The sequence below is a fragment of the Vitis vinifera genome, chromosome 10, assembly GCF_030704535.1.
Source record: "Vitis vinifera cultivar Pinot Noir 40024 chromosome 10, ASM3070453v1".
Lineage (NCBI taxonomy): Eukaryota > Viridiplantae > Streptophyta > Magnoliopsida > Vitales > Vitaceae > Vitis > Vitis vinifera.
The window spans coordinates 27,244,085-27,269,838 of record NC_081814.1 but is presented as its reverse complement, the minus strand read 5'-3'; the positions used below and the strand labels follow the sequence as shown (position 1 = coordinate 27,269,838).

Sequence of the window (25,754 nt, the reverse complement as noted above, 5' to 3'; positions counted from 1 at the left end):
TTTTATTTTCAAGAAAATTATTTGCACTTGTTTTATCAAAAGAATTTTTTACAAAATTTTAATTTGGCAACAAAAATTATTTTTATTTGTTTTTACAAGAAAAAGAATGAATTTTTACAATTTTATTTACAAAAGTATTTCAATTTATTTTTATTTACAAATGAATTGATTTCTTTATAAACTTTATTTACGAAATATTTTCAATTCAATTTTATTAAAAAAATGATTTATACAAACTTTAATTGGCAAAAGTGACTCCCCCTACTCTCATCAAAATATTATTTAAGAATTTTATTTACAAAAATTATTTTTAATCTCATTCTAATTAAGGAAATGAAATTTATTTAAAAAAAAAAATCATTTTTTTGGGTAATTTTATTAAAATTTAATTTTTGGGACAACTTTATTTACAAAACAGTTTTTAGACAATTATTATTAAAAACAAATTTTTGAATTTTCATTAAAAACAATTTTTCAAATTTCCTAAAAACATTTTTCAGAATTTTTGTTAAAAAAAAAAACTTTCTTTTATTAAGAATAATATTTTTTGAACTATTATTTTAATTAAAAAATATCTAATTTATTCAATATTGTACACACTCAATAAATATATATACAAATGAATATTTACAGGAACTAATAGAAATAAAACAAAATAAAAGTGAGAAATAAAATGTATACCCTAACAAGCCTACAAGGCTACAACAAGTTCAATGTCTTCGTGTGCCTCCTTTTCCTCCATGAAATTTATTTTTTTCACATGTTATTGATCCATACTTAGCATAATGAAATTGCATAATAAGCCCATGTAAAACAAAAATAGTTCAAATGTAAATATCCATGAATGTACAAAGTCTAAAACAGATATTCAAGTTCAAATTCAAACTTTAAATTAATCCAATAAATTAAAATGGACCCAAATTAACAAATATAACTCAATTGAACTATCCCACATGTCATAATCCCTAATCCAAAATTTTCAAATTAATGACCAATATATAAGCATAATCAACCAAGTCCAAAAAATTGATAATTAAAACAAATTCCATTATACCTAAATTTAATATCTCATAATCCAAAATAAATAAGCTCAATTTAATATGTTAACCCAAAATAATATTCAAAATATACCACAATTATCTCATGTTCAAGTTTCATATTAATCCATATCAATTATCACCCCATCCAGCCAACAAGTTTTACCCACAACAGCTGAGCCCAAGTTTCATATTAATCCATCAATAGTAAAAACTTCATATTAATTCACCAACCCAAATCTTACAAACATCACTGTTGAAATCAAAGAAAAATAAAATAAAATTACATTAAATTAATAAAAAATTAAAATAATATAATATAACAAAAATTAAGATTTAAATGGTATGAGTAGGCAAAAAAAAATCAAATGTATTTAAGTTTAAAATCTAAGGATGAAATTGGGCTCAAAATCAATGTAAAAATAAAATTGGGATAAATTTTAGGATCTATAGTCGTCTTATATGCATATTATATATAGATGTCAGTCAAATACTTAGGCTCTACTGGATAATATTTTGCTTAGGATTTGTTTGATAATGCTTTTAAAAATAATTTTTAAATAATTCTCAATCATTTTTGTGAATACAAATTTTGTTTAAAACTCAAATATGAAAAAAAAAAAATTGTTTTCTCCGTTTATTATTGATGAAAGTATTAAGTATTTAAGCATAATATAAAATCTTTTAAAATATTTTTGTATTTTCAATTATTTCTCAGCATACTTTATAAAAAACATTTGAAAATATCTCAAACTTTTATCAAATAACTACTTTCAATAATTTATCAATTTGTGTTTTTAAAATTTGCAATTCCCAAACTAACCCTTAACCTTAATTTGGTTTAGTTTTGGCTCGTTTTAGTAAAAAGTGAATGGTCTAAAGCTATCAAGGGACTTAAATTATATAAAGTGATTCTACAATATATTAGCTATACCTTGATATAAATAAATGTAACATTATAATTTGTGTAAAAAGATAGATCATGTATTATAATTTAGAGATAAATGGATGGGGGAATAAACACATAAAAGACTCAAAACTCAAAATATTTAATTAATCAAAGCTCAAATATCATATTAAGTTATTAATTCAACTTGAAAGCTTCATTGATAAGGTAATGACTCCATGGAAAAAAAAGTTTTTCATCTAGAATTTAGATGTAAAATGAAGGATAAGTTATTCCTCAAATAGACAAGAAAATGAAAAGAAACATGTTATGACCTATATTATAGGTTTGTGCTTTGAGCCCATTCCTCTCGTGATTTTTAAAAAGTTAGGACCCGTTTGACCATGTTTTTTGACACTTATTTTAACTTAAAAATAGTTTTTAAAAAACAGGTCTCAGGAAACATGGTCAAACAAACCTATTTTTTCCTTTTGTTTTTAAAAATTGGTGAAAACAACTCATACTTGTTCTTAAAAATTATTTTATATTTCACTTTGTTTTTAAAAATTGTTTATTGAGAGCAATGGTCAAACAGTGTTAAATTTTTTTTTAAAATAGTTTTCAGTTTTTAAAAACAGAAAACCGTTTTTAAACCATACACCCAAACAGGCTCTTATGTACTTAACTCCATATATTTTTCAATCGAGAATTGACTGTGACATCACCCGTCATGACCTGTATATGTTGTGTAGATATTATCTGTCTTGAACACAATCTTTTTAACTTCAAAATGTGTATACATAATTCAAAGATGTCACCTTTTATGAAGGTTAGAATGACTAAGATTCAAGAAACTAGAAAAACCCTCATAAATTTTGTTGGTACGTACAAAACGGTAGCATATCACAAAGTACCGAATGGATGGGGAATTCTCATGATAATATTAGGATGGCAGGTGTGCCAAAATATATTTTTATAGCAATGAGAACTTACATAACTACAACAACAAACGCTCTAGCCTTTAGTAGCGTAATCTCATACGGACTTAAGTCAAATTTTAATGTGGTGTGAGAGCATACATCTTGCAAGCATGAGCTTCAACAGTTGCCTTGAGTTGATGTCGAATTGAGTATATAGTTGAATGCTGCAAATACAATCGACATAATCATGTGTTAGAATAATATTAGGCATGAAAATTCCATCAAACTTTCACTTGTTTGCTAGTTCTTGGGGTCATACCGTCCATAAGTCCCGAGCATCAACAACTGCTGATGAATTCAGCCCAATATCGCTCCAATCTGCAATTATCGTTGCCTCAGAAGATTCTCTATTCCACAGGACCACTGCCACCCTATTGTCACTGAGGGGACCAGACCAAACCTGCACATTCTCATAGGAAATAAGCGTAAAGAAACCTTCATGCTCTAAGCCCATCTTTACTAAAGATTGATTTTATTGGATATTGTTACATGAACAGAAATAAGCATATTAGCATATTAAAGTTGGGTTTGGTTGGTTGTCATTGGACAATGTAGGGAATTCAGTCCATAAGTTACAAATGAGAAAAAAAAAAAAAAACACATGCAGTATTAGAGCATGATATACAGTGTGATGCCAATTCCTAATAATTAAAACTTTTAGGAATAGTTTTTATTCAACATGGTATCAAAGCTTTAGCTAACCTGAGACTGGTCCTCCCCCATTATTTATCTGCCTAATTATCTATGATCACAAAATTTATGAAACTTGATAGTTTAACATGGTATTACAGCTGTGGTTAAATGTTGTCTATTCAGCTGCAACATTATATTAGATTTATGGTTAATTGGCCTCTATGCCTCTCACAACAGGTATGAGGCCTAGCTCTAGTTAATTGAAGGTCTGTCCCACAACAAATATGAGGCCACATGTAAAGGGAGAGTGTTAAGAGTATGATATGCATTATGGATTCAAAGTTGAAAAACTTAGGTTATGTTTAGTTCTTAGAAAGTACTAAGGAAAAAAAAATGTTAAAGAAAATGGTTTTCTCATGTTTGATTATTTTACAAAAAATACTAATGAAAATCAAATATAATTAAGATTAGTTAAAAATTTATATATTTTCAAATTATTTAATCTTTATATCAAAGAGTTAAACTAAGTTAAATGAGTTTGAAGTAATATCTAAAAATAATTTATTGACTTTAAATCTTTTTTTTTCTTTGTTTTCACCTTTCCTCTTTATTTTCTTTCGTTCACATTTTCCAAGAACCAAACATAGCCTTAAGTTTTTAGGAAAAAAACGGTTGTTTAATGCATGGCATGTTGCAACATTGATGGTTAGCAGTCCCAAAGGTACAAAAAAACAATATACCTCTAGATCTCCAGTCTTCTTTACTTTTTTCCCTTGAGCCCCAAGCTTATCTGTTACACCATTTAGATTAAGAGCAGTTAAAACCGAAAATTATACTTATTGTACCTTTCCTCTGAAGGCAAACTCGTCATACATGCTAGTAGTAATGGTGATGACACTAGATTTGACAAAATGTAAACAGAAAAAGAAATGATGGCATGGTTATGTTAATACCTTGATTAACCTCAATAACCTCCTTGTTGCTTAGCAACTCAAACGTTTCATTATCCATGGACCTAATGTCGCACCCAATAAGAAGTGGGGCCTAAGCCGATCCCAAAGAACAATATCCAGGGTTGATCATGGTTTTACAAGTTTAAGCATAATCCTTGAGAACAGGCTGTAGTTCTAGTACCTTTGCTAAAGCCCAGATGCTAAAGTGAGAGCGGTACTCCTCTGTTGACATTCCTCCATTGCCTACTTCAAGCATGTCTGGGTCTAAAATAGAGCCACAAATGACAATTTACAGCGCAATTAGATTTCATGTCTTGTTATTTATCAGAAATGAATAGCAGTTAAAGCCTTGAATTGTAAGGGATTATCAGCATAACCATTCCATCCACCAGGTCCAGCATAAGATGCCCACACATCATTAAGGTCAGCATGCGATGTCATACTGTCCAAAGAAAGTTGACAACATTTTTCTATTAGCGCGATCAACACCTAAGCTATTATAGAAGTCGGACTAGGTATTTTTACCTCTCCCAAGTATCTTTAATGTCTCCAGTTGTTCTCCAACTGTTTCCAATACTACTTGCCCATGTTGCAGGGTTGTCCTGGCCCCTATACAAACCAAATTAATCTTTTTATAACTTGTTATAGAAACGGGATCACTTGGTACACAGAGAGAGAGGGAAGGAGATAGCAGCATACCATTCACATAGAGAGTAGAAGATGGGTCTGCCTGTGTTGAGAAGAGCTTTGCTCATATTTGAATATCTGTCATCCAAATCAATGATACAACATACATTACAAACATTAAAAAAAGTAGAAACTAAATCATGGAATCAACTCCTTGTATCAGATTATAGATTTTTGGTTCACCTTTCTTGTGGGCTCAATCCATTATTGTGGCAATTATCATACTTCAGATAGTCAATTCCCTAAAGAAAAGATGATTACAAAAGAGAACCAAATTAGTTCAATCAGGACTCAGATTCAGCAATGCAAAAGAAATTACGAGAATTTTCCAGATTCATCTCTGGACCATAAGATAATAAATAGAACCTTGTTATTGAGAAGGGAAAATCAAATGAGAAACCATTTGTTTAATTTTGCAAATTAGGATAGCTGGGCCTCTTCTTCTCTCCCCATTTTACTCTGGTCTAGCTTAAGACTTAGCATATGCACAAATAGAACATACCCAAGAAGCAAAAGTGTTGGCATCCTGCTCCTCGTAATTTAGTGACCCTGGCATTGTCTTGCTGCAAGTCAATGTCCTAAAAAGAATAGCAACAACTTGTTAGTATTACGAGCCATGACATATATCCCAACACCTCCTTTCCTACTCACCCCCTCACAACAAGTACTTCCTCTCTTCCATCATTTTCAAAGTGACAAAGAAATAAACTAATGTTTTTATGCAGGCAACTGAATCAACAAGAAAAAGGAAATAGAGAAAAGAGACAACGCGGGGAAATGAACCCAAACACCCTTGAGCTGCATTGAAAATGTGATGTTGCTCTCCAACCAGGAAAGTAAATGGTTCAGCTCAAGAATCTGTCTAGCAGACCCATAAATGATAACACTTGCTATTATTAAGTAAAAACAGCGGTGGACAATGAACCAAAAACCAGGCAAAACACCTGAGTTAGAAGATAAAGGAGCCCTCTTCAGAGAACACAAGGTTGGTTAAGATATGCCAAATTCCACCAAGCATATTAAGGGAAAGAAAACCATACATTTCTGCAGTTATTATTCCAACAAAATGCCCACATTTCAATCATCTTACTAGAGAGGATGTTTCCTATCATTTCAAAAACAAGATATGCTCCCACCAGAAGTGGGCTATCCATAGCTAGCTTCTATCATTCATGATGTTGTGATGCCCCGTTGTTGGGGAATTGACCAAGGATGTTTTCATGTACAGGCAGGAGAAACAGATAATCTATGACAAACAAATAAACGAGGGAACAAACAGAGAGAAGTTTGAACCCCAAGACCTCTAAGAACATAAAAAACAAACAAATGGGGTAACAAGCAGAAAGAAGCTTGAACCCAACACCTCAAGGAACATCACAAACAAACAGGGGAACAAATAGAAAGAGAGGTTCAAATCGAAGACCTCTAGGAACCAAAGCTTTAATATCATGTTAAACTACCACCTTTAGTGATTAGGAAATGGTCCAACAATTATCTATAGTAATAATCAAACAAATTTACTGGAGACAGGAGAGAAGGGTGCAGAGAAGGAGGCATGAGGTATGATTTATAGGCTTCTTTTCATCACCCACACAGTCCATGCATTTGCTTCTAAACTTAAAGCAAAATGAAACTTGTCAGAGACATTTGGTTTTGCATATAGTGAAAGAGACAGCACCATTAAAGAATTCCATTCATTTTTTAAGTGTTAGATTGATCCTCATTCTTGAATCATTCCGAGATAAATTAACCATTTAAACCATGGGTAAAGCAAAAGCACTCAGGAAAGGATCAGGTTGTTGATTTTTCTCACACCTCTCCCTTCCAGAGGCTACATGTGTATCATGTATGCCCAAAACATGACCTTTACAGAACATCTTGTTCAATCAATAGGAAGCAGAAGCTCATGTCCTCAATGATAAGACTTCCTTTGTAACGTACAAATAAGTGCTTCTGGTTAAGCCAATAGGCTACAAAGCAGTCGTTCCATAAGAACTCTAATGTAGGGAAATGCATAACATTCCATTCTATGCCATTAGATTAGATCATGGTATTCCTATCTTTAAGGTTTTTCATCTTCCTGTTTTTCCAGAACTACCACTCTTTTGGAAAGGCATATCTTGGAAACTTGAGGATTAAGAATTAGAACATTACAAAACAAACAGTTAGGTAAAGGCAAACCAATGAGCATGCCAGCTTCTGGTTTAAAACATGAAAAATAGAATACTAATACCCGGCATCAGCATAAATTCCAATCTTGAGCCCTTTGCTGTGGACGTAATCTGCTAAAGCCTTCATACCAGAGGGAAAAATTGAAGCTTTTGGTACTAGATTTCCCTGCACACAAGAAGAAATGAGCAATTGTTTCAAATTTCTATAATAAATGTATGATAACTACAGCTACACATTCAAATCCTTCATCGCAATAGACATGACAAAGAACACAAGATGCAATTCACAGGACATAAGACTATTCTGCAGCCATTAAGCTTTTAAGTATCGTAAAAAAATGTATTATGAAGCTCCTGCATGAAAGAAACTATTCAGGAACGAATTCCTTTTGCCTTTCTTTTAACCCATAAAAGGTAAGCAAACAATAAAAGAAACAACAGAGTACCAGATTCAGAACAACAGAGAACTCGAAAACTGTAAGTGTCTGTTTGTGTACCTTGGAGTCTCTATTCAATTCAGCCCAACAGTCATCTACTCAAAAATTGAAATTCATGTTAGAAAAGAAATTTACTGTTAATGAATATTTTTTTCTATGGCCAAAATAAAAGTTTATACCCAAATTAATATACTTGTATCCGAGGGCTGAGAGGCCTGTTGAAACCATTGCATCAGCTGTATTAGAAAAAGGGAAAACAGCCATCAGTAATGACCTCTTTGACAGAGTTATGAAGACTCATAATGAATACGGACATATATAGATAAGAACAACCAATTTTAAGTTGTAAGTAATTCTTCACCTGTCTGGTGAATTAGTTCTTCACTGAGCTTGCAAGGAAAGTGATTATAACTGTTCCATCTGCACAATATACAACAAAATAAATTTTTTATATTTATCATGTCTCTGGATCTATTTGTGTGTCTGTGTGTTTGTACAGGCACATAAAGCATAAGCCATATGTTTATGAACATAAGAATTGAAGGATATAATGAGAACAAATGGTGTATGAAGCTCAAGTTTGAACAAGTTTACCCCATCTGAGGAGTTTGACCAGGACCATTATCCAACAGCTTCCTTTTCATTGCTCCATTTTCACGAAATTTGCCAGTCAAGGTGGCATGGTTGACTGTTGCAGCTGAAAGGGTGCATATGAGAAACAAGAGAAGTGGAATAGAAATCTGATCATGAGCCATTAGGCTGTTCCTTTCTTATGAAAAATTTGAAAAGGGTGATGAGTGATATATAGTGGATAAAAGCAAGTTAAAGGACTAAGGGCCTACATTATGGATCATAATTTGTCATTCTCATGCCTGGACCACTTCATCAGCTTCTTGTCAACAAATGTGTTGGATTCATCCCTTTCATAGTTTCAAGCATGGAACTTTCCACCAGATTCTTATCGATTTAATGTCTTGGACACTTCTCTTTGATTCTTTGCTGCTGTAATATATGCCTTTGCCAACTTCTCCTTCTGGAACCTTGAGGATTCCTTTTTTTAACTCTATATGCCCATTCAGCATGACAAGTCATCATTGTCTTTATCTTATGGTTTGTACACTAATCAGAATCCTAATTACATGCCAAACCATCCAAATAGTATACAAAGATGATGTGATGAGCATTATTTTCATTTTACTGATAAACTGATTGTTGCTTATAATAAGAAATATGACTCTGACTAACTTGGCTTTTACAAGATGAAATATTCTTATCTCTCCCATTTTCCCCTTCTCTGCTACTCTAGCATATGACCTCAAATCTTGGAGGTCATATCCTCCAAAGAAGAGTTTCAGCTCATAAGAATCCTATGTACAAAAAATTGATTTTGACTGTCATTCCTACAAATACACTGAATTAATATTAAACACGACCAGTTAATGAGAATAAAGATGATGAAACATTCAAATCAAGATCATTTTATGTATGCTTAAGTATCTGTAAGTGAGGTGTTGAGATGATCTTCATAAGTGATCAACCTGACCCAATCCCAAAAAGTAATTATTAAGCATGGATATATGTTTGTTTAGGTCGTTAAAAATTACTAATCAGTAAACAGGCATTGGCTGCTCTCCTATTTACAGTAACTTAAGTCGTTAACTATGATTTCATTATTTGCATATCATGTTCCCATCTGCTAAATTCATAATTCTATTGCTCACATCTTTTTACAGAAAATGACTCCATGCAGGTAGCTTATACTCCTGAAAACTAACAAAAAGAAATCCTTTATCAGTGAAAAAAGGTACACCTCACAACTGCAAACCCACGACAGTGATGGCCTCCATTAGCTCAACACCCAGTTTTAGATGAAATAAAAGAAAAAAGAAGGAAATAAAACAGGTTCTCCCCTCTCATCAGGACCCCTTGGATCAAGGTAATAAAACTCAAGGCAAGGGTTTTCAATCTTAAAACTGATGGTACTTTCATTCCTTCATAGATTCTTCAGCTCCGATCCTATCATATGCATAAAAACAATCTTGGGCACAATCTTTCTCAGCTTCCAATGCTTTTCTTCCCGATGAAGATGCCTCCGTAAAAAAGACAATGCATCAAATAGAGAGAGGCAGAACCCAACAGATACAAAGGAAAGAGAAAAGTAGTAAAGCCCACAACAGATTAGCCACCTAGTAATGTTTTTATTTTGCTACTGATGAGTGCTGATAGGTGCCAATCTATTTGGCACAGGTCAAAAAATTTAGAAATAACAGAAAGAAGTCAGAAAGGCTGTTGTCCTGGTATTTGTGTGAGGTTGTAGTAGCAAGAACTCATCATCAATAGTTTAGAAATGTTTCATAAACCGCCATAGAAAACTTTATTGCCTTCTTTAAACCATAGAAAGTACACAAAGATCTAGGAACACATAACTAGTAGCTTCACCAAGTAAGTAGCACATTGAACTCCTACTTGGGTGTGAGGATATACATTTTACAAGCATGAGAATCCACTTGGGCCCAAAGTTGTCCTTGAACCGATGATTGAGTTGAATGCTGTGAATTTCAAGCATTGAAAGCAAACAAATAGGAAAAAAATTATTAAAACACAATAATTGGATAATTAAACATAGAGCAGAGTTGTATAAGTTAAGAGAAACTCACAGCCCATAAGTCTCGAGCATCAACAACAGCTGAGGGACTGAGGCCTATATCTGACCAATGAGCTGTCATATTTGCTTGCGATGATCCTCTGTTCCAAAGGACTACAGCCACCTTGTTATCAGAGAGAGGACCCGCCCATACCTACATTTTTTTAATTCATAGAGAATTGATAGATCACTTTTGGTATTAGGGAAAAAAGGAGTGACACTCAAAACCAGCATACATATAAAAAGAAAAGGTTGGAAAAGTAAATTCAGATGAAATGTTACCTCAAGATTCCCGTCTTTCTTAACCTTTCTCCCTTGAACACCAAGTTCATCTGCTTCATTCACAAAAGTTTAGAAAAAAAAAGAGCTTTTTTTTTTATTTTTTTTTATTTTACTTTTTTTTCTTTTTTCTCTCAACCAAATCAATACGAGTTCATTATATTTCCTTCAAATGATTATATTTCCTTCTATTAGCTAATGGAAAATAACGAAATTTGCAGAGATTGACGATAAAAAATTTCAGGGCTGCATCTCAGATAAAAGTGCATTTCTTTGACATATTCATTGTCTTGAAAGCATTGAATTTCCTAATGTTAACGTTAAACAATAGGACAAAGGAATTATAAACTCTCCAATCCCTGCCCCTTTAGCTACACAATTGTTTATGAATAGACATTCTATCATAATTTCTTCCAGCAGTATAGTGATTTCTTCCAGCAATATTATCCATGCTACACATTCCTTTTGGAACAGAACTTTCTTCATTATGCCCCATGAAGCTAAAGAGGACAAAAAAACAAATGTAAGCTTGACTTGGAATTCAAGAAAGCAAACTCGAATTATATACCCCTTAAGATTGTTGCCTGGTTGAACAGATGAGAGAAAATGAATAATGGGAGAACCAAGTACAACTCAGTTATGGAGAGGAGGATAATCAATCTTGATATCCAGAGAAACACTAAATTGATATACATGTATTGAGCATTAAGGTTATAACAGAGTGAAGCTAGTTGGGTGAGCAATACAAATACTAATGTCTCTACTCTTGGGAACAAATTCCTCTCAAGTCTATTCAGGCTATTCCGCTATAGCCACTGCCATGGATTGGTACTCTGCTTGTGCACTAGATTGAGCAGCTATTGGCTTCTTTTTAGTGATCCAAGAGATATGTTAGAGACAGAATTTAGAGCAACTGGGTGCCAATCACAGTATGAGAGGAATACTAGCTCAGTTAGCCTCGTAAAAGGCATAAATATCAATCGAATTTTCTCAAATTAGATGAAGAACATAGACAGAAGCCCCTTTAACATAATGAGAAACTCCTTTGGTTAAATGCGTATGATGCCCATATGCAGCATCAATCAGTAACAAATTGCAAGCCAATGGTATTGACAAACTCTTGCAGAAAACAATATCACTTCCTATCAGGTAAATGTCATCTACACACACAAGTGAGAGAATAAGCACTAAGGAATGGTGAAGATAGATAAGGAGGAATCCTATAGAGCAACCCGATGCTTTGAGATTGTTTCCATCTTTACAGGACAAGGATAGGATGGTTATTTTCTATAAACAAACCCAACTTTTGCTTTACGTTTCAAACTAAGTCTATAAACATAGGGTGAACACCTCTAAAAACAAATCAAAATGTTGTTCCATGTAGACCAAGCTTAGAAGAGCATTTCTAACATCTAATTAGTTTCATAGCCAGTTAAGTTCCAAGGCCATTGTCAGAACAATTGAATGGTACAAGGTGTATATCAAAATCCAATCTTTGAATCTAATCAGATCCTAATGCAACTAAACACAATTTTAACTGCCCAAAACTTCCATAAGCTATTAGCTTGGTCATCTAAATCCATCAGCGCCCCACAAAATTCATGCCTGGTTGGTGAACAAGAAACCAAGCTCAGTTCTCCAAGGCATTGAGTTCTTTTGTAATGGCCATGACATCAAGCTCCAACAATTCAGTAAGGACCAACTTCACCTTTCAAGGCTCATATGATATCGTGTTAGCAACAGAACGAGAAGACTGGGTTCGACTCAATTTATCACAGTTTTTCCAATGGATAAATATTCAGGCTACCATAGGGGATCCAGTGATTTGCAATTAACATTTTGCCCATCCCCTCTACTGGATTTGCATGGTTGACCAGTTCAATCACTAAGTACCATGTGGCCTTCATTAACAAAATTTGAAAAATAACCTCATCTCTTGATGTTTTATTCCTTGCAACCTGATTCTGCCTGTGACCTACTGACTACTTACTTCAACCCTCTTTGTTAGGGAGCAGTCCATGGTTCCTTCTGAAACTTTTATTTTCCTGTGCAAATATCATCATTCTTCAGAGTTGATATTTTGGTTGTTTCCTCCTCAATGATTTTGATTCCACCCAAACAGTTGCTCAAGTTAGAACCAAGCCCAGTCGATAGATTGGAGGACTTTAATGTCATCTCAAACAGTTTGAATAGATGCAAACTTGCCACAGATGCATGGTTTTAAACCTCAGGAGATAAATTATTGATGTTTTTGCCCTCCACATAATCAAGTTTTTCCTCCCTTTCTTTAGATGCTCCATTACAGGCTCATTCAAACCTGTCAAACTTCGCCGGCAGACTTCAAACCTTCTCTGATTCTTTTTGTACACATGTTTTGTCTTACAGGTGTTGGAACTTAAACACAGTTGGGCTTCTTAAAAACATAACTAACAAAGAATAATACAAAATATGATATGAAAATCTAAACAATGCTGACTCCAGCCATGGCCCGTTTGGTGCAATTGATCGGGATTTTGCTTGTAGCAAGCAATATTCTCTGTATTTTATTTGTGACTTCAATAATAACTATACTGAACATTCTGTCTTGGTTACGATATTCTCTATGCTACCTTGTAAACAAACATAAATATTGACTCTTAAATCTTACCTTGATTGACAGCAATAACCTCCTTATTGCTAAGCAATTCAAAGGTTGAATTATCCATTGATCGAACATCGCAGCCAATCAACAATGGGGCCTACACCAAAAAATCCAGAATAGTAACTAAACAGGACCACATCAAGCTATCATGTCATTGACTAATCCAATGTGTATAAAATGAGAAGAACCGAGCTTAAATGATACTTTAGCTAATGCCCATATGCTGAAGTGAGACTGGTACTCCTCTTTCCTCATGCCACCATTTCCTACTTCAAGCATGTCAGGATCTGGTCCACAGCAATCATAATTCATCAGGGAAATTAATGTCGTAAAATTAACAAGTTAAGACACCTTTTTGAATGTGGAGAATGATGCCAAGGAAAGCAGTATAATCATCCATTAAATGATCAGATACTTAGGCTATGTTTGGTTCCCGGAAAGTACAAAGGAAAGAAAAAAAATGCTAAGGAAAATTATTTTCTCATATTTGGTTGTCCTATGAAAAATATCAAAGAAAATCAAATATAATTAAAACTAATTAAAAACTTATGTATTTTAAAATTATTTAATCTTTATATTGATGAGTTAAAATAAATAAAATGAGTTTGAAGTAACAAAAAAAATAATTTATCAACTTTTAATCTATTTTTTATTTTCCTTCATTTTTTCTTTCCTTCTACTTTTCTTTTGTATTTTCTTTCCCTCGCATTTTCCCTCAAATTTTCTGGAACCAAACATAGCCTTAAATTCACAAAAAAAATAGAAGATGGTTGCATTATCTTTTTACCATTCCATCCACCAGGGCCAGCATGCGCTGCCCATTTGTCATTCTCATCTGCCCGAGATGTCATGCTAAGAAACAAAAATGTCATGACTCATCAGATCCTCACATGATAAAAATTTTATAACATAAAATCATTTCAACCAACACTAGTTTATCGGCATAAGTTCTGATTTTTCAACAATTTCCAGTAGAATGCTAATGCAATGAACTGCTTATAAATTAGATTATACCAAACATATATTACCTATCCCAGTTGTCTTCAATGTCTCCCGTTGTCCTCCAACTATTTCCTACATCCTTAGCCCAAGTAGCAGGATCTTCTTGTCCCCTATATTTTGATTGTTGCATAGAAATCTTAAAATGACATTTTAACTGATAGTAGAAGAAACATTATCCCAATTTGCAGAAAAAATGTGACTTACCATTCACATAAGGAGAAAAATATGGATCTTCCTGAATTCAGTAAAGCCTTACTCATCTTAATGTACCTATACATCCACAGGGTAACTTAAATAAAATTTTATGATGGGATAACTACTTCTACGAGTTGGTCAAAACACAAAGGCAAAATAAATGAGATACCTTTCCTGAGGCCTTATACCGGTGTTTTCACAGTTATCATATTTTAAGTAATCGACTTCCTGTATGAAAAATATGGATTTAAACAAGCATTTCTCTCCTCTTGTGATAAAGAAGCAACTCTAATCAATGGCTGTGCCTTGATTATATCAGAAACAGTTTGTTGGGATAAAAAAAAAAACAAAGAAGAAGAATTGAAGCAAACTTACCCATGAGGCAAAGGTTTTTGCATCTTTTTCTTCATGGCCTAGTGAACCAGGCATGGTCTTACTGCAAGTTTGAGTACTAAAACAAGATACAAGACATGAAAATTAGTCACAAAGAAAAATAGAGGGTTGTCATGTAAATAATTTTGCCTTTAGTTAATCAAGGATCATTCTATATCTGTAATGCAAGAGCTGAATATATGATTGTATTGAAGCAATACCCTGCATCTGAATAAATTCCAAGCTTTAACCCTTTCTTGTGAACGTAATCTGCTAGAGCCTTGATGCCTGAAGGAAATGTTGAATGCTTAGCAACCAAATTCCCCTGGAAAAGAAAATTTGAGAATGCCAAAATCAGTTCCAGTATCAACCCACTTATCATCATTGCATAGGAAAGTCATCAACTTATTGTTGTTGCCAAAATGCACATCATAGATGATACCCAAACTCTCTAACTTCACCTAGAGTGCCCGACATGACATGAGTATTGATATGGGATCCTCATCACATGCTGTGATATCCCCCATTGCCCCAAAGCAAAATTCGATTCGTGACTCCAGTATGGAACCTACCTGGCACCAAAAGGGTGTCTATCTGACCTTGCAGTCTCATGAAAGATCATGTTGCATGAGATTGATTGTGATATTCTATATATTATTTTTTTGGAATAAGGAAGAAATTTTTAGTTTACATTGGTGAGATTCTTTTTAATCAAGTCCTAGAGGGTGACACCCAAACACTCTAACTTCACCCAAGGTACTTGACATGACATGAATACACTCTAACTTCACCCAAGGTACTTGACATGACATGAGTATCGGATCTTCGTCTCATGCAAGAAAGTGAGTCATTACAAATGATATTAAAACCTATCTGTGACCCTAGTATGGAACCTACCTGGCATCACAAGGGTGTTTATTTGGCATCGTAATATCATGGGACATTTTGATGCGGGAGATTGATTATGATATGCTATGTATTTTTTTTGGAATAAGAAATAAATTTTTAGTGTATTTTAATCAAGCCTCGGGTCTTAAAATTTTTAGGTGTGGAGGATGAGACACCTAGACATCTCCACACCCGCAATCAAACCCACACAACATAGAGTAGGAGAAAGTGCAAGAGAAAAGTAAATGAAAGTAGAAACAAACATGGAAGGGAGGAAAATTACGTCAGAATCTCTATTCTTTTCGCCCCAACAGTCATCTGAGACAGAATATGAGAAGAAAAAACAATTAAAATTAGGATGAAACAAAAAAGAATATATAGACTCCTCAGCCAAAAATATTACCTAAATTAACATAATGGTATCCTAATGCAGCAAGGCCACTTGACACCATTGCATCAGCTGTTCAACAACATCAATCTCATGTCACCATTAACCATATATAGGAATATTAAGAAAATGTTTTTTCTATAAAAAAAAAAAAATACCTGTTTCCTTAATCAAATTCTCATCAATCTTGCAACCAAAATGGTTCCAGCTGTTCCATCTGATCATCATATACTTAAATATAAACAAATTATTGCACAAAAGGAATATGGGGAATTTCAAATCTTTATGTGAATGCTTCAAGTAAATTATAAAAATCACTCTTATATATGTATGAGATTTTATTTGATATGCTTGATGTATATAATTTATCTACGTATTTATGATTTCTCTATTTATAAAAATGATGTTTCTTCAAATTTTGTTGTATCTTCTCATAAAAAGTTGAAAACAGTTATTCATAAACCAATTTCTTATTTGGATTTGGGTGTTGGACTCAACTTTGGACATTCTAGCCCATGATTTTTTCTGGGCCCAGCCCAAAATGTGACGTCCATAACTCAGCAATTGGGTGGATTGGGCCCGTTATTGACCCAAGTTCTTTCTGTGAAGATTGAACAATCAAAATTTGAGTCTCCATTGGTGATTGGTGGTTAAAACTTAAAAGGATGACGAGATAAAATAATTTTTTTTACTGATAATCACCACGTTCGGTTCTCTCCCATAAAAAAAGTTCTTTTCTTTTACCAAAAATATAATTTTTTTTTCTCTCTCTAACTTATTTGGGTGTTCAAAAATTCCTTCTCATTGGTCTATAAACCAATGAGAAGGAATTTTCTTTTCTTTCAATTTTATTTGTCTTCTTCTGTTTCTCTGGGAACTTCCCAGCATCAACAGAGACATGAATTTTCAACCCACTGTGTTCAAAGAAAAGAGGAGAGAAAGATGGGAGAGAAAAAACATACCCCATCTGAGGAGTGCAGGCAAGGCCATTGGCCAAAAGATTCCTCCAACTGGTGGTCTCTGTTGACTCAGAATTCAGAAGCCCTGGGGCTCCCCCACAAATCGCCCCCACCCCCACCACCATCATCACAGTCAGCACAAACAACCCACACGCATGCAAGCCGGACTCACCCATTTCTGCACTCTTCTTCTTCTTCTGCTTCTGGGTTGCCCTCCTTCTTTCCTAATGCTTCTTGCCTAATACTAGTATCTCATGTGTTATATATATATAGGGAGAGATAGAGACACGTTGAAACCCACTCTCCTTCTTTCCTAGTGGTTCTTGCCTAATACTAGTATCTCATGTGTTATATATATATATAGGGAGAGATAGAGACAAGTTGAAACCCACTTTGCATCTACGTTTATTTATTCAATACCCATATATTAATAAATATATATAGGAAAATCAAAATGCTGGGCCCATGGCTCTGATGGAAGTGGCATTTTCAAAATAGACTCATTTTTAAAATTAAGAATTCCATGTCTTGGTCGAGAAAAATTAATGAGAATCAAATGAGGACAGGAGTGGGTGAGCTCAACACTCACTACTACTTGTGTCGGTGAACGTTTCTTGCTTTTCATTAGCTCCCCACTTTCCTCTTTTGTCCATTTCCATTTACTCTTTGTTTTTCTTTTGCTTTCCTCCCATCTTCTTCCCCAAAAACATGCACCTTTTATCAAGAAGCAAACCATCAACACAAACAACTAGGATTCAAGGCAATTCATCATGATCCTGGAGCTGTACCAGACTCATAAAAATGGAGCTTTCCCGAATTAACAGCTTCAAAGGTGCAGAATGTGAAGACAGACACCTTGTCAGACAAATCCCCTTTTTTCAAATGGACAAACTATCAAAGCATATGTCATGCTCTTCATGTTTCTTTTCATGCCTCTGCGAAGAGGACAACAGAGTGGCATATTGGAAACAACTAACCTTCAACACTATGAGAAAACTTAACAGAGAATAGAATTTCTCATTAGCTGAAAAGAATGATTACAACAAGGTATATAAATACCCTTCTTAGCAGCTAACTGACTCTGTTTTTATTCTAACAAAACAACTAACTAATTATTTTTTATTCTAACAAAGCTATACACGTGGACAACAACCATTAACCACTATTCCTAACATCTTCCTTCAAACTCAAAGTTGTAAGGTCTTCCACTTTGAGTTTGTTCCTCATTTGATTAAACTATCCAATGGAGATTGCTTTAGTTAGAACATCTACCACTTATTCATTTGCCGGAACATGTCTTATATCTGTCTTTCTTCAAAACTTTTTCCCTTACAAAATAAAGATCCAATTCTATGTGCTTTGTTCGAGCATGAAAAATGGGATTGGCAGATAACAACATTGTGCTGAGATTATCACACCACAGAACTGGTATTCTCGGTGTCTTGCACTGCAATTCAGATAATAAGGATTGAATCTAGGTTACTTCAGCAATTAGTTCAGCCAAACTTCTATATTCTGCCTCTGTGCTGGAACGGGAAACTGTTTATTGTTTTCTGGAATGCCAAGACACAATATTATTGCCAAAGAAGACACAGTGACCTGAAATTGATCGTCTATCATCAGGGTCTGAACCTTAATCAACAGCAGAAAATCCAACTAAACTCAACTCAACAACTTTCTTTAAATGAATGTCATAATCCATGGTTGCTCTTAAGTACCTTAGAATGCATTTTACAGCCTTCCAATGCCTATGTGTAGGCCTTTGCATAAATTGACAAACTTTATTGACACTATATTCTAATTTAGGTCTAGTTACAGTAACATATTGTAAAGCTCCTACTGTACTTTTGTATAGCTAGGCATTTTCAATTGGAACTCCATCTTGGGAACTAATCTTTGAGCCACTAGTCATGGGAGTGGGAAGACCCTTGGCCTGCAACATTTTAGTTTTCACCAAAAGATCCCTTATATACTTCTGTTGAGAGAGATGAAATCCATTCACTATATGAGTAACCTAAATGCCCAGAAAATAGGTTATTTCTCTTAGATCTTTCAAAGAGAACTTAGCATCCAACTGTTTAATAAGAGTAGTTACCACCCCTGCATTACTTCCAGTTATCAAAATATCACCTACATAGACAAGAATGTAGGTGGTATGGGTTGATGTAATCCTAAAAAAGAGAGATTGATCTGTCTTGGAAGAGACGAATCCAGACTGTAGAAGTGCTTTGTGAAGTCTCTCAAACCAGGCTCGTGGTGCCTGTTTGAGTCCATAGAGAGCTTTATGCTGTCTACAAACATATTCAGGGTGTTTCTCATCAACAAAGCCTTGAGGTTGTGACATAAACACTTCCTCTTATAAAATACCATTCAAAAAGGCATTATTTTTATCTAATTGCCTAAAAGTCTCATTAAAATCAAATCCAGCTTGTTGGTGAGTACAATCCTGATAGTTGTTGGTTTCACAACTAGGCTAAAAGTCTCATTAAAATCAAATCCAACTTGTTGATAAAAGCCCTTGGCTACCAACCTAGCTTTGTATATATTTTTCGACACTACCATCAGGATTTTCTTTGACCCTATAGACCCATCTACAACCAATAGGTATTCTTCCTTTAGGCAAGGGTACTAAAGACCAAGTGTTGTTTCTTTGCAAAGCTTCAAACTCAAATATCATGGCTTGTTTCCACTCATTCTTTTGTAAAGCCAACTCAACTATCTTTGGTTCCTTTACTGCTGCAATATACACTTTAGGTTTGGTAATGCCATTTTGCTTCTTGTTGTCATGACATGAGTATTCCCTTGACTTCTTAGTTAACTTGTCCTTCTATTCAAAGTAGTATTACCAGAAGAAACAATATCCTGTACAACAACATCAGTTACTGGAGAAATAGGATGTACATTAGGAATAGAATGTAAATCAACCTCATTGATTGGCTTGTCAATGGAAGTAGCAACAAGACATAAGTATGAAATAGGATGAGAATGAGTTTGAGAGGGGACTGTTAGAATAAGTGGACTAGCAGATGGGATAGAATTGGACAATGAAGAGGAATTATGGATAGAGTAGGAAGATTGATCAATTTGAGCAAATGGAAATGTTGTTTCATCAAATATAACATCTCTAGAAATATACAGCTTGCCATTTGAATCCAAGCGCTTATATCCCTTGTGGTTTAAGCTGTATCCCATAAAAGTGCAAACAGTGCTCCTAAATTGTAATTTATGCTTGTTAAAGGGACGAGTGTTAGGATAGCATGCACAACCAAACACTTTCAGAAAAGAATAGTTGGGTTTGGTTTTGAAGAGAAGTTCTAAAGGACATTTTTGTTTCAGGATAGGAGTTGGAAGTCTATTATGAAGAAACACAATAGTTCTGAAAGCTTCATCCCAATATTTGAGAGGAATTGAAGATTTAGCTAACAAGGTTAAACCATTTTCAACAATGTGGCGAGTTTTCTTTCATCCGCTCCATTTTGTTCTTGAGTATGAGGACAAGACACTCTATGAATGATACCATGTTGAGTAAGGAATGATTGAAAAGATCTAAATTCACCACCCCGATCAAATTGAAAGGCTTTTATTTTGGAATCAAGCTGAAACTCAACTTGAGTTTTGAAATTGATAAAGGTTTGGATGACATCAGATTTATTTTTAAGAAGATATAACCAAGTGAATTTAGAATAGGCATCCACAAAATGAACATAATATCTATAACAACTACTTGAAGGGACAGGAGTTGGACCCCATAGATCAAAATGAATCAGTTGTAGAGGAGCAGTATAAACTGTTTCAGACCTAGAAAACGGAAATTTATGAATTTTGCTTAAACAACATGATGAATAAAATGAAAGTGTCATTTTATTGATATTAAGGACATTACATAGTGAAATAATTGTTTTTACAACTTGAACAGAAGGATGTCCTAATATGGTATGCCATAGATAAAAAACATTTGGCTTTATTGAATCACAAGGATTTGAAACAGTACAGGTTTGAACATTGCAAGTTTTTACAGTAGAGGATGATTGACAAATGTTGAAGGTAGCCTGTGGATGAGCAAGGCACAAATTTGATGAATCAAACGAGTATAGACCATCTTTAACTTTCCCGGTAAGAAGAATGGCTTGAGAATCCTGATCCTTAACAAAACAAGCATCAGAATGGAATTCAAAGAAAATGTTATTGTTTTTTGCAAATATGGAAACACTAAGAAGATTCTTTGTAATAGAAGGAACCAAAAGCATATGATTTCAGGAGAGCACTTTAGGAGTAAGAGAGGAAAGTAAAGAAGAATGACCAATTCGTGAAATTGACAAACCTGAACCATCACCAATGTGTACTTTGTCTTGACCAGTAAATTCAGTGTTGTGATGAAGATTATTAGCATTTGGAGTGACATGATTTGCAGCACCAAAATCAGGGTACCAAGAGTTATCATTTAACACCTCAAGTGTTGTAAACAAAGTTGAGGGATGAGGAAAGACTTGGATGAAATAAGCATGAGGACCACCACTATTTTGAGAAGAGAAGGTTGGACTAACAAAACTTGGATCAAACCTGTAGTAACACCTTTCAACTTCATGTCCAAACCTTTGAAAAAGCTAGCACTGAGTTTTGCCAATATTATTCCAGTTGTTATTCCAACCAGATCTACCACAATTTCCTCTGCCTCCATTAAAATTTCTATCTCTACCAAAGTTTCCAGCATTGAAACGACCTCCATTACCTTGACCAATACCTCGATCTCTTCCCCTACCAAAGTTGCTAGAGAAATTGCTTCTGCCACGACCTCCAAAACCATTATTAGTAGAAAACGAGGCAAAATTGGCACTTGGTGTAGAATCAAGAGATTTTGCATTCTTTTCAATTCTAGCTTCTTGTGCCATAATCATAGACTCAACTTCTTCTATTGTATAGGATTCAGATCTAGCAAGGATGGAGGTGATGAAAGCATCATACTCATCAGTGAGACCATCTAGAATAGCATCAATATGGTCCTTATCTGTGAGAATATGACCAAGCGAGGCTAAATAATCAACACAGCTCTTGATTTTGGACAGATATTCAACAACATTCAAAGATCCATTTTTCATAGTCTTAAGTTGATCCTTAAACTGTCCGATTTTAGCCCTAGTTTGAGATGCAAAATATTACTCTAATTTCACCCAAACTTGAAAAGAGGTTTCACATCCAACTAACCTCGGAAGAACTTTCTCAGAGATCGACGAGAGCAACCATGAAAGAAGCAATTGATCTTGTTGTTCCCACTCAACAAAGGCTTTGTTCACATTTCCGGCTTGTGCATATTCTTTCAATAGAAACCGTGGAGGAATTGCATACTCAAATAAGACAAATCTTTGTAATCCATAACCTTTGATCGCAAACACCACTTGTTGTTTCCAGATGAGAAAATTGTTGTTATCAAGTTTCACTAAAAAATAATGTGTGAAACTCACAGGTAAAAATCTTAACTGTTCTTGAGCTACCATTTATGAATCCTTAGCAATGGTTTTAATCGGAGCCTCCATTGAAGGCATTTATGGATCAAGACTCCAAATTTCAGAGTAAATGATGCATTTTAGTCTCTGAAATTTTCAGCAAACAACAAGAAAAGCCAAAAAAAAAGAAAACCCTAACTTTCTATTCAATCATTTTCTGACTTTCAAAAACCCTAGAAATTTTGCAACCCTAAACCGCTCTGATACCATATGAGAAAACTTAATAGAGAAAATAATTTCTCATTAGCTAAAAAAATTGATTACAACAAGGTATATAAATACCCTTCTTAGCAGCTAACTGACTCTATTTTTATTCTAACAAAACAACTAACTAATTTTGTTTTATTCTAACAAATCTATACACGTGGACAACAGCCATTAACCACTATTCCTAACAAGCACAAAAGCCACAACACAACACTTGTTCAGATTCCTAGAGGCATGAGCAGACTATGTACAATAAACTAAAATTGGGTTTCAAGTATGTAGAGTTCATGACATGATGATTATCCTATGTAAAACTCTACCCTCACAAAAGAATGTTATAATTTATAGAAACTAACACCATGGCACAAGTATCACTGAAAAGATAACATAAGAAGTGAGTTGTTTGTTTAAGCCTAGAAGACAGGATGAACTCACAAGTAAGCGCCAATAGTAGTGTAAGCAAATAACAAGATAGACTCCAAAAGTAAGACATGCTAATGATACGAAATTTTAATAACTCAAGTGGTGCCAACAACAATAAAGGCCAATGAATCATGTACCACCCCTGCACTTGTTTCTCAGCTAAACCATGACAATTTTTTTTTCTCTTGAACCTCATCCAAGAAACTAGTCTAATCACCCTCAAAATAAGCTTACAAGAGAGCTTGCAAGAAATTAAACAAATCTGTGTAATCTCAGTTCCACTACATGGTTGGTATGATGTTGCTTTTAGGAAATTGGCTATAATGGAAAAACAAAATTTAATAAGAAGGCTTTTTTTTTTCTCAGTGGATAAGCCCTGTGGCTTTACTATTTGAGTTTTAAATTATTTTTAAAAATTAATAAATTTTAGGGTTTATTACACTTTACCCTCAACCTATACGGCGTCTTGCATATTGTCCCATCAAGTTCAAAATCAAACAATGTACCCATCATCCTTTATAATTGCATACAATGTGCATTTTTGAAAGACGACGTTATTTTTTTGAATGGAAAGACGTGCTCTCCATGCGATCAAGGGTAAAATGGTCAATTTTTTTAAAAACCCTAACCAGCTAGCCCTTCTCTTCGTTTTTTTTCTTCTTCTTCTCTCTTCATGCTTTCTCTCTCCTCCCCCTTTCCATTGTGGTCGATATAGATAAGAATTTGGGCATCTCTTTTTCACTCGTGAGAAAATACCCATTGAGGAAAAGTTTTAGTTTTGCTAAGATTTTTCTCAAAAAACCTAGAGAATGGTGTGATGTAGGTCTTCCATGATGGTGACACCCATAAAGAAAAGGCTTCAATTTTGATGATATTTATGCTAGAAATTTCAGATTCTTGATTTGGGTTTTTCCAAAAAGCTTGATTTTTTTGGATATTTGATTGTAAATTGGAGGTAATCATACTAAATTAAAGTGTTTTTTTCCCTTCTTTTAATTCTATCTTTTAGGGGGTTTAAAGTTTTGAAAATGAAGTTGGATTTTTAACTCTTTATTGTCATAAACCTAATTTTTTTTAATTGTGGGAGTTGTTAATTTGAATAAAATGGAATATGGGTTTTATTATTGTGATGAACAAAGTGTTGGGATTTTGTTTCTCTTGGATCTTTGGTAACAAACCAAAGACGTGATTCGGAATGTGGTCCACATTCATTCCATCAATTTAGGAATGAGGATTAACGTTCAGAAACCATGTTCGCATCACTACCCCATGTTCTATGCACGCTTAAAGCAGACTCGGTGATGGAGAGTCTTTAAAATGGGCAAAGCACTAAAGGGTAGGGTTCCCTAAGCCTTCAATCTCTTTCAGTCTTAAAAAAAACCATCTAAGTGGAGGTTGAGAAAGGTTTAGAAGCACCTGAAACCTGAAAAATTGAAGACACTGTTTTAACCTGTAAGAATGGCAATGGGGAGAGGTATGTTTTCAATCTGTTTTCAATTCCGCTTATGATCTAATTGTTATTTAAGAATTGTTATGAGCATGTTTAGATTATTTATGTCCACCAATTGGTATCAAAGCAATGTATGTCTTTGCCTTATTCGTTTTACAATCTGCATTTTTTAATAAAAAAATATAGTGAGTTTTGGTATTTTGGAGTTTATGGTTTTTAGAATTTTTTTTGATAAAAAAATATGGATATAAATCATTAGGAGATGAGATTTCTAACATTTCAGTGTTTTAAATCGTCAATGTGGTGTTTAGAATACCTGAAAACTGTCGGGTTTCATTTTGGGTCGCAAATGGGTCAAACAGACCCGATTGAAGGTAGAAGACAACTACATGGGTTTATCATTTTGACTGTAAATAAGAAAGAAATAAGTAAAATAGACATAAGAAAATGAGCAGTAGCCTAGTTGGCCTTAGCCTTGCCTTTCCCCAACCACCACCCAAGTTTAACCCCTCCGACAGTATTTTTTTTAGAATTTTTTTTTTTTTTGGAAATTCATAAAATTTAGTGTTTTAAGATCTTTTAATTTATGGATATTTTATGTGCTAAATTATTTATTTTTGTTATTTGTATGTATATTTTTATGGTTAATTATGCATACAACATTAAGTTAAAATAATTTTGCACATTAAATTGATTCTTTAATTAAGCAAAGCTCTTTATAGATTTAATTTTAGATATTTATATACTTATAATATTTATTTTATAATTTTGTGTGTATGATTTATTGTTTTAATACATGAAATATTGAGTTTAATAATATTAGTACATTGACATTGAGTTTTGTGTATATATTACTTATGGTTTCATGCAATTTATATAAGCTTTTCTTGTGAATTAATTAAATGTCAAGTGATCCATATAATTTTAATTAATTAAAGAGTAGCCACAACATCTTTAATTATGCAAAATTATATATTAAGTGTTTTAGGATCACATATAGAAAAATGACATTACGGGTAAT

The 25,754-nt window shown here is 33.9% G+C and overlaps 2 protein-coding genes across 2 annotated transcripts; both read right to left on the bottom strand.

Moving 5' to 3' along the window:
- Positions 1 to 2,799: 2,799 nt before the first annotated feature.
- LOC100267960 (alpha-galactosidase) lies at positions 2,800 to 8,566 on the bottom strand. The gene is made up of 15 exons (XM_002270974.4): positions 8,379 to 8,566; positions 8,146 to 8,204; positions 7,964 to 8,020; positions 7,845 to 7,879; positions 7,410 to 7,513; positions 5,679 to 5,754; positions 5,360 to 5,418; positions 5,189 to 5,254; positions 5,015 to 5,098; positions 4,867 to 4,931; positions 4,671 to 4,753; positions 4,490 to 4,580; positions 4,277 to 4,326; positions 3,163 to 3,303; positions 2,800 to 3,067 (listed from the first exon to the last, which is right to left on the bottom strand). Exons 1-15 carry the CDS (start codon positions 8,537 to 8,539, stop codon positions 2,981 to 2,983), a joined length of 1,218 nt encoding a protein of 405 aa, XP_002271010.2. The 5' UTR covers positions 8,540 to 8,566; the 3' UTR covers positions 2,800 to 2,980.
- A 1,566-nt stretch (positions 8,567 to 10,132) lies between these two features.
- Positions 10,133 to 17,475, bottom strand: LOC100261154 (alpha-galactosidase). The gene is made up of 15 exons (XM_002268675.5): positions 17,156 to 17,475; positions 16,352 to 16,410; positions 16,209 to 16,265; positions 16,089 to 16,123; positions 15,139 to 15,242; positions 14,921 to 14,996; positions 14,715 to 14,773; positions 14,555 to 14,620; positions 14,377 to 14,460; positions 14,136 to 14,200; positions 13,553 to 13,635; positions 13,355 to 13,445; positions 10,711 to 10,760; positions 10,442 to 10,582; positions 10,133 to 10,333 (listed from the first exon to the last, which is right to left on the bottom strand). The coding sequence occupies exons 1-15, from the start codon at positions 17,326 to 17,328 to the stop codon at positions 10,247 to 10,249; spliced, it is 1,230 nt and encodes a 409-aa protein (XP_002268711.1). The 5' UTR covers positions 17,329 to 17,475; the 3' UTR covers positions 10,133 to 10,246.
- Between the last annotated feature and the right edge of the window lie 8,279 nt (positions 17,476 to 25,754).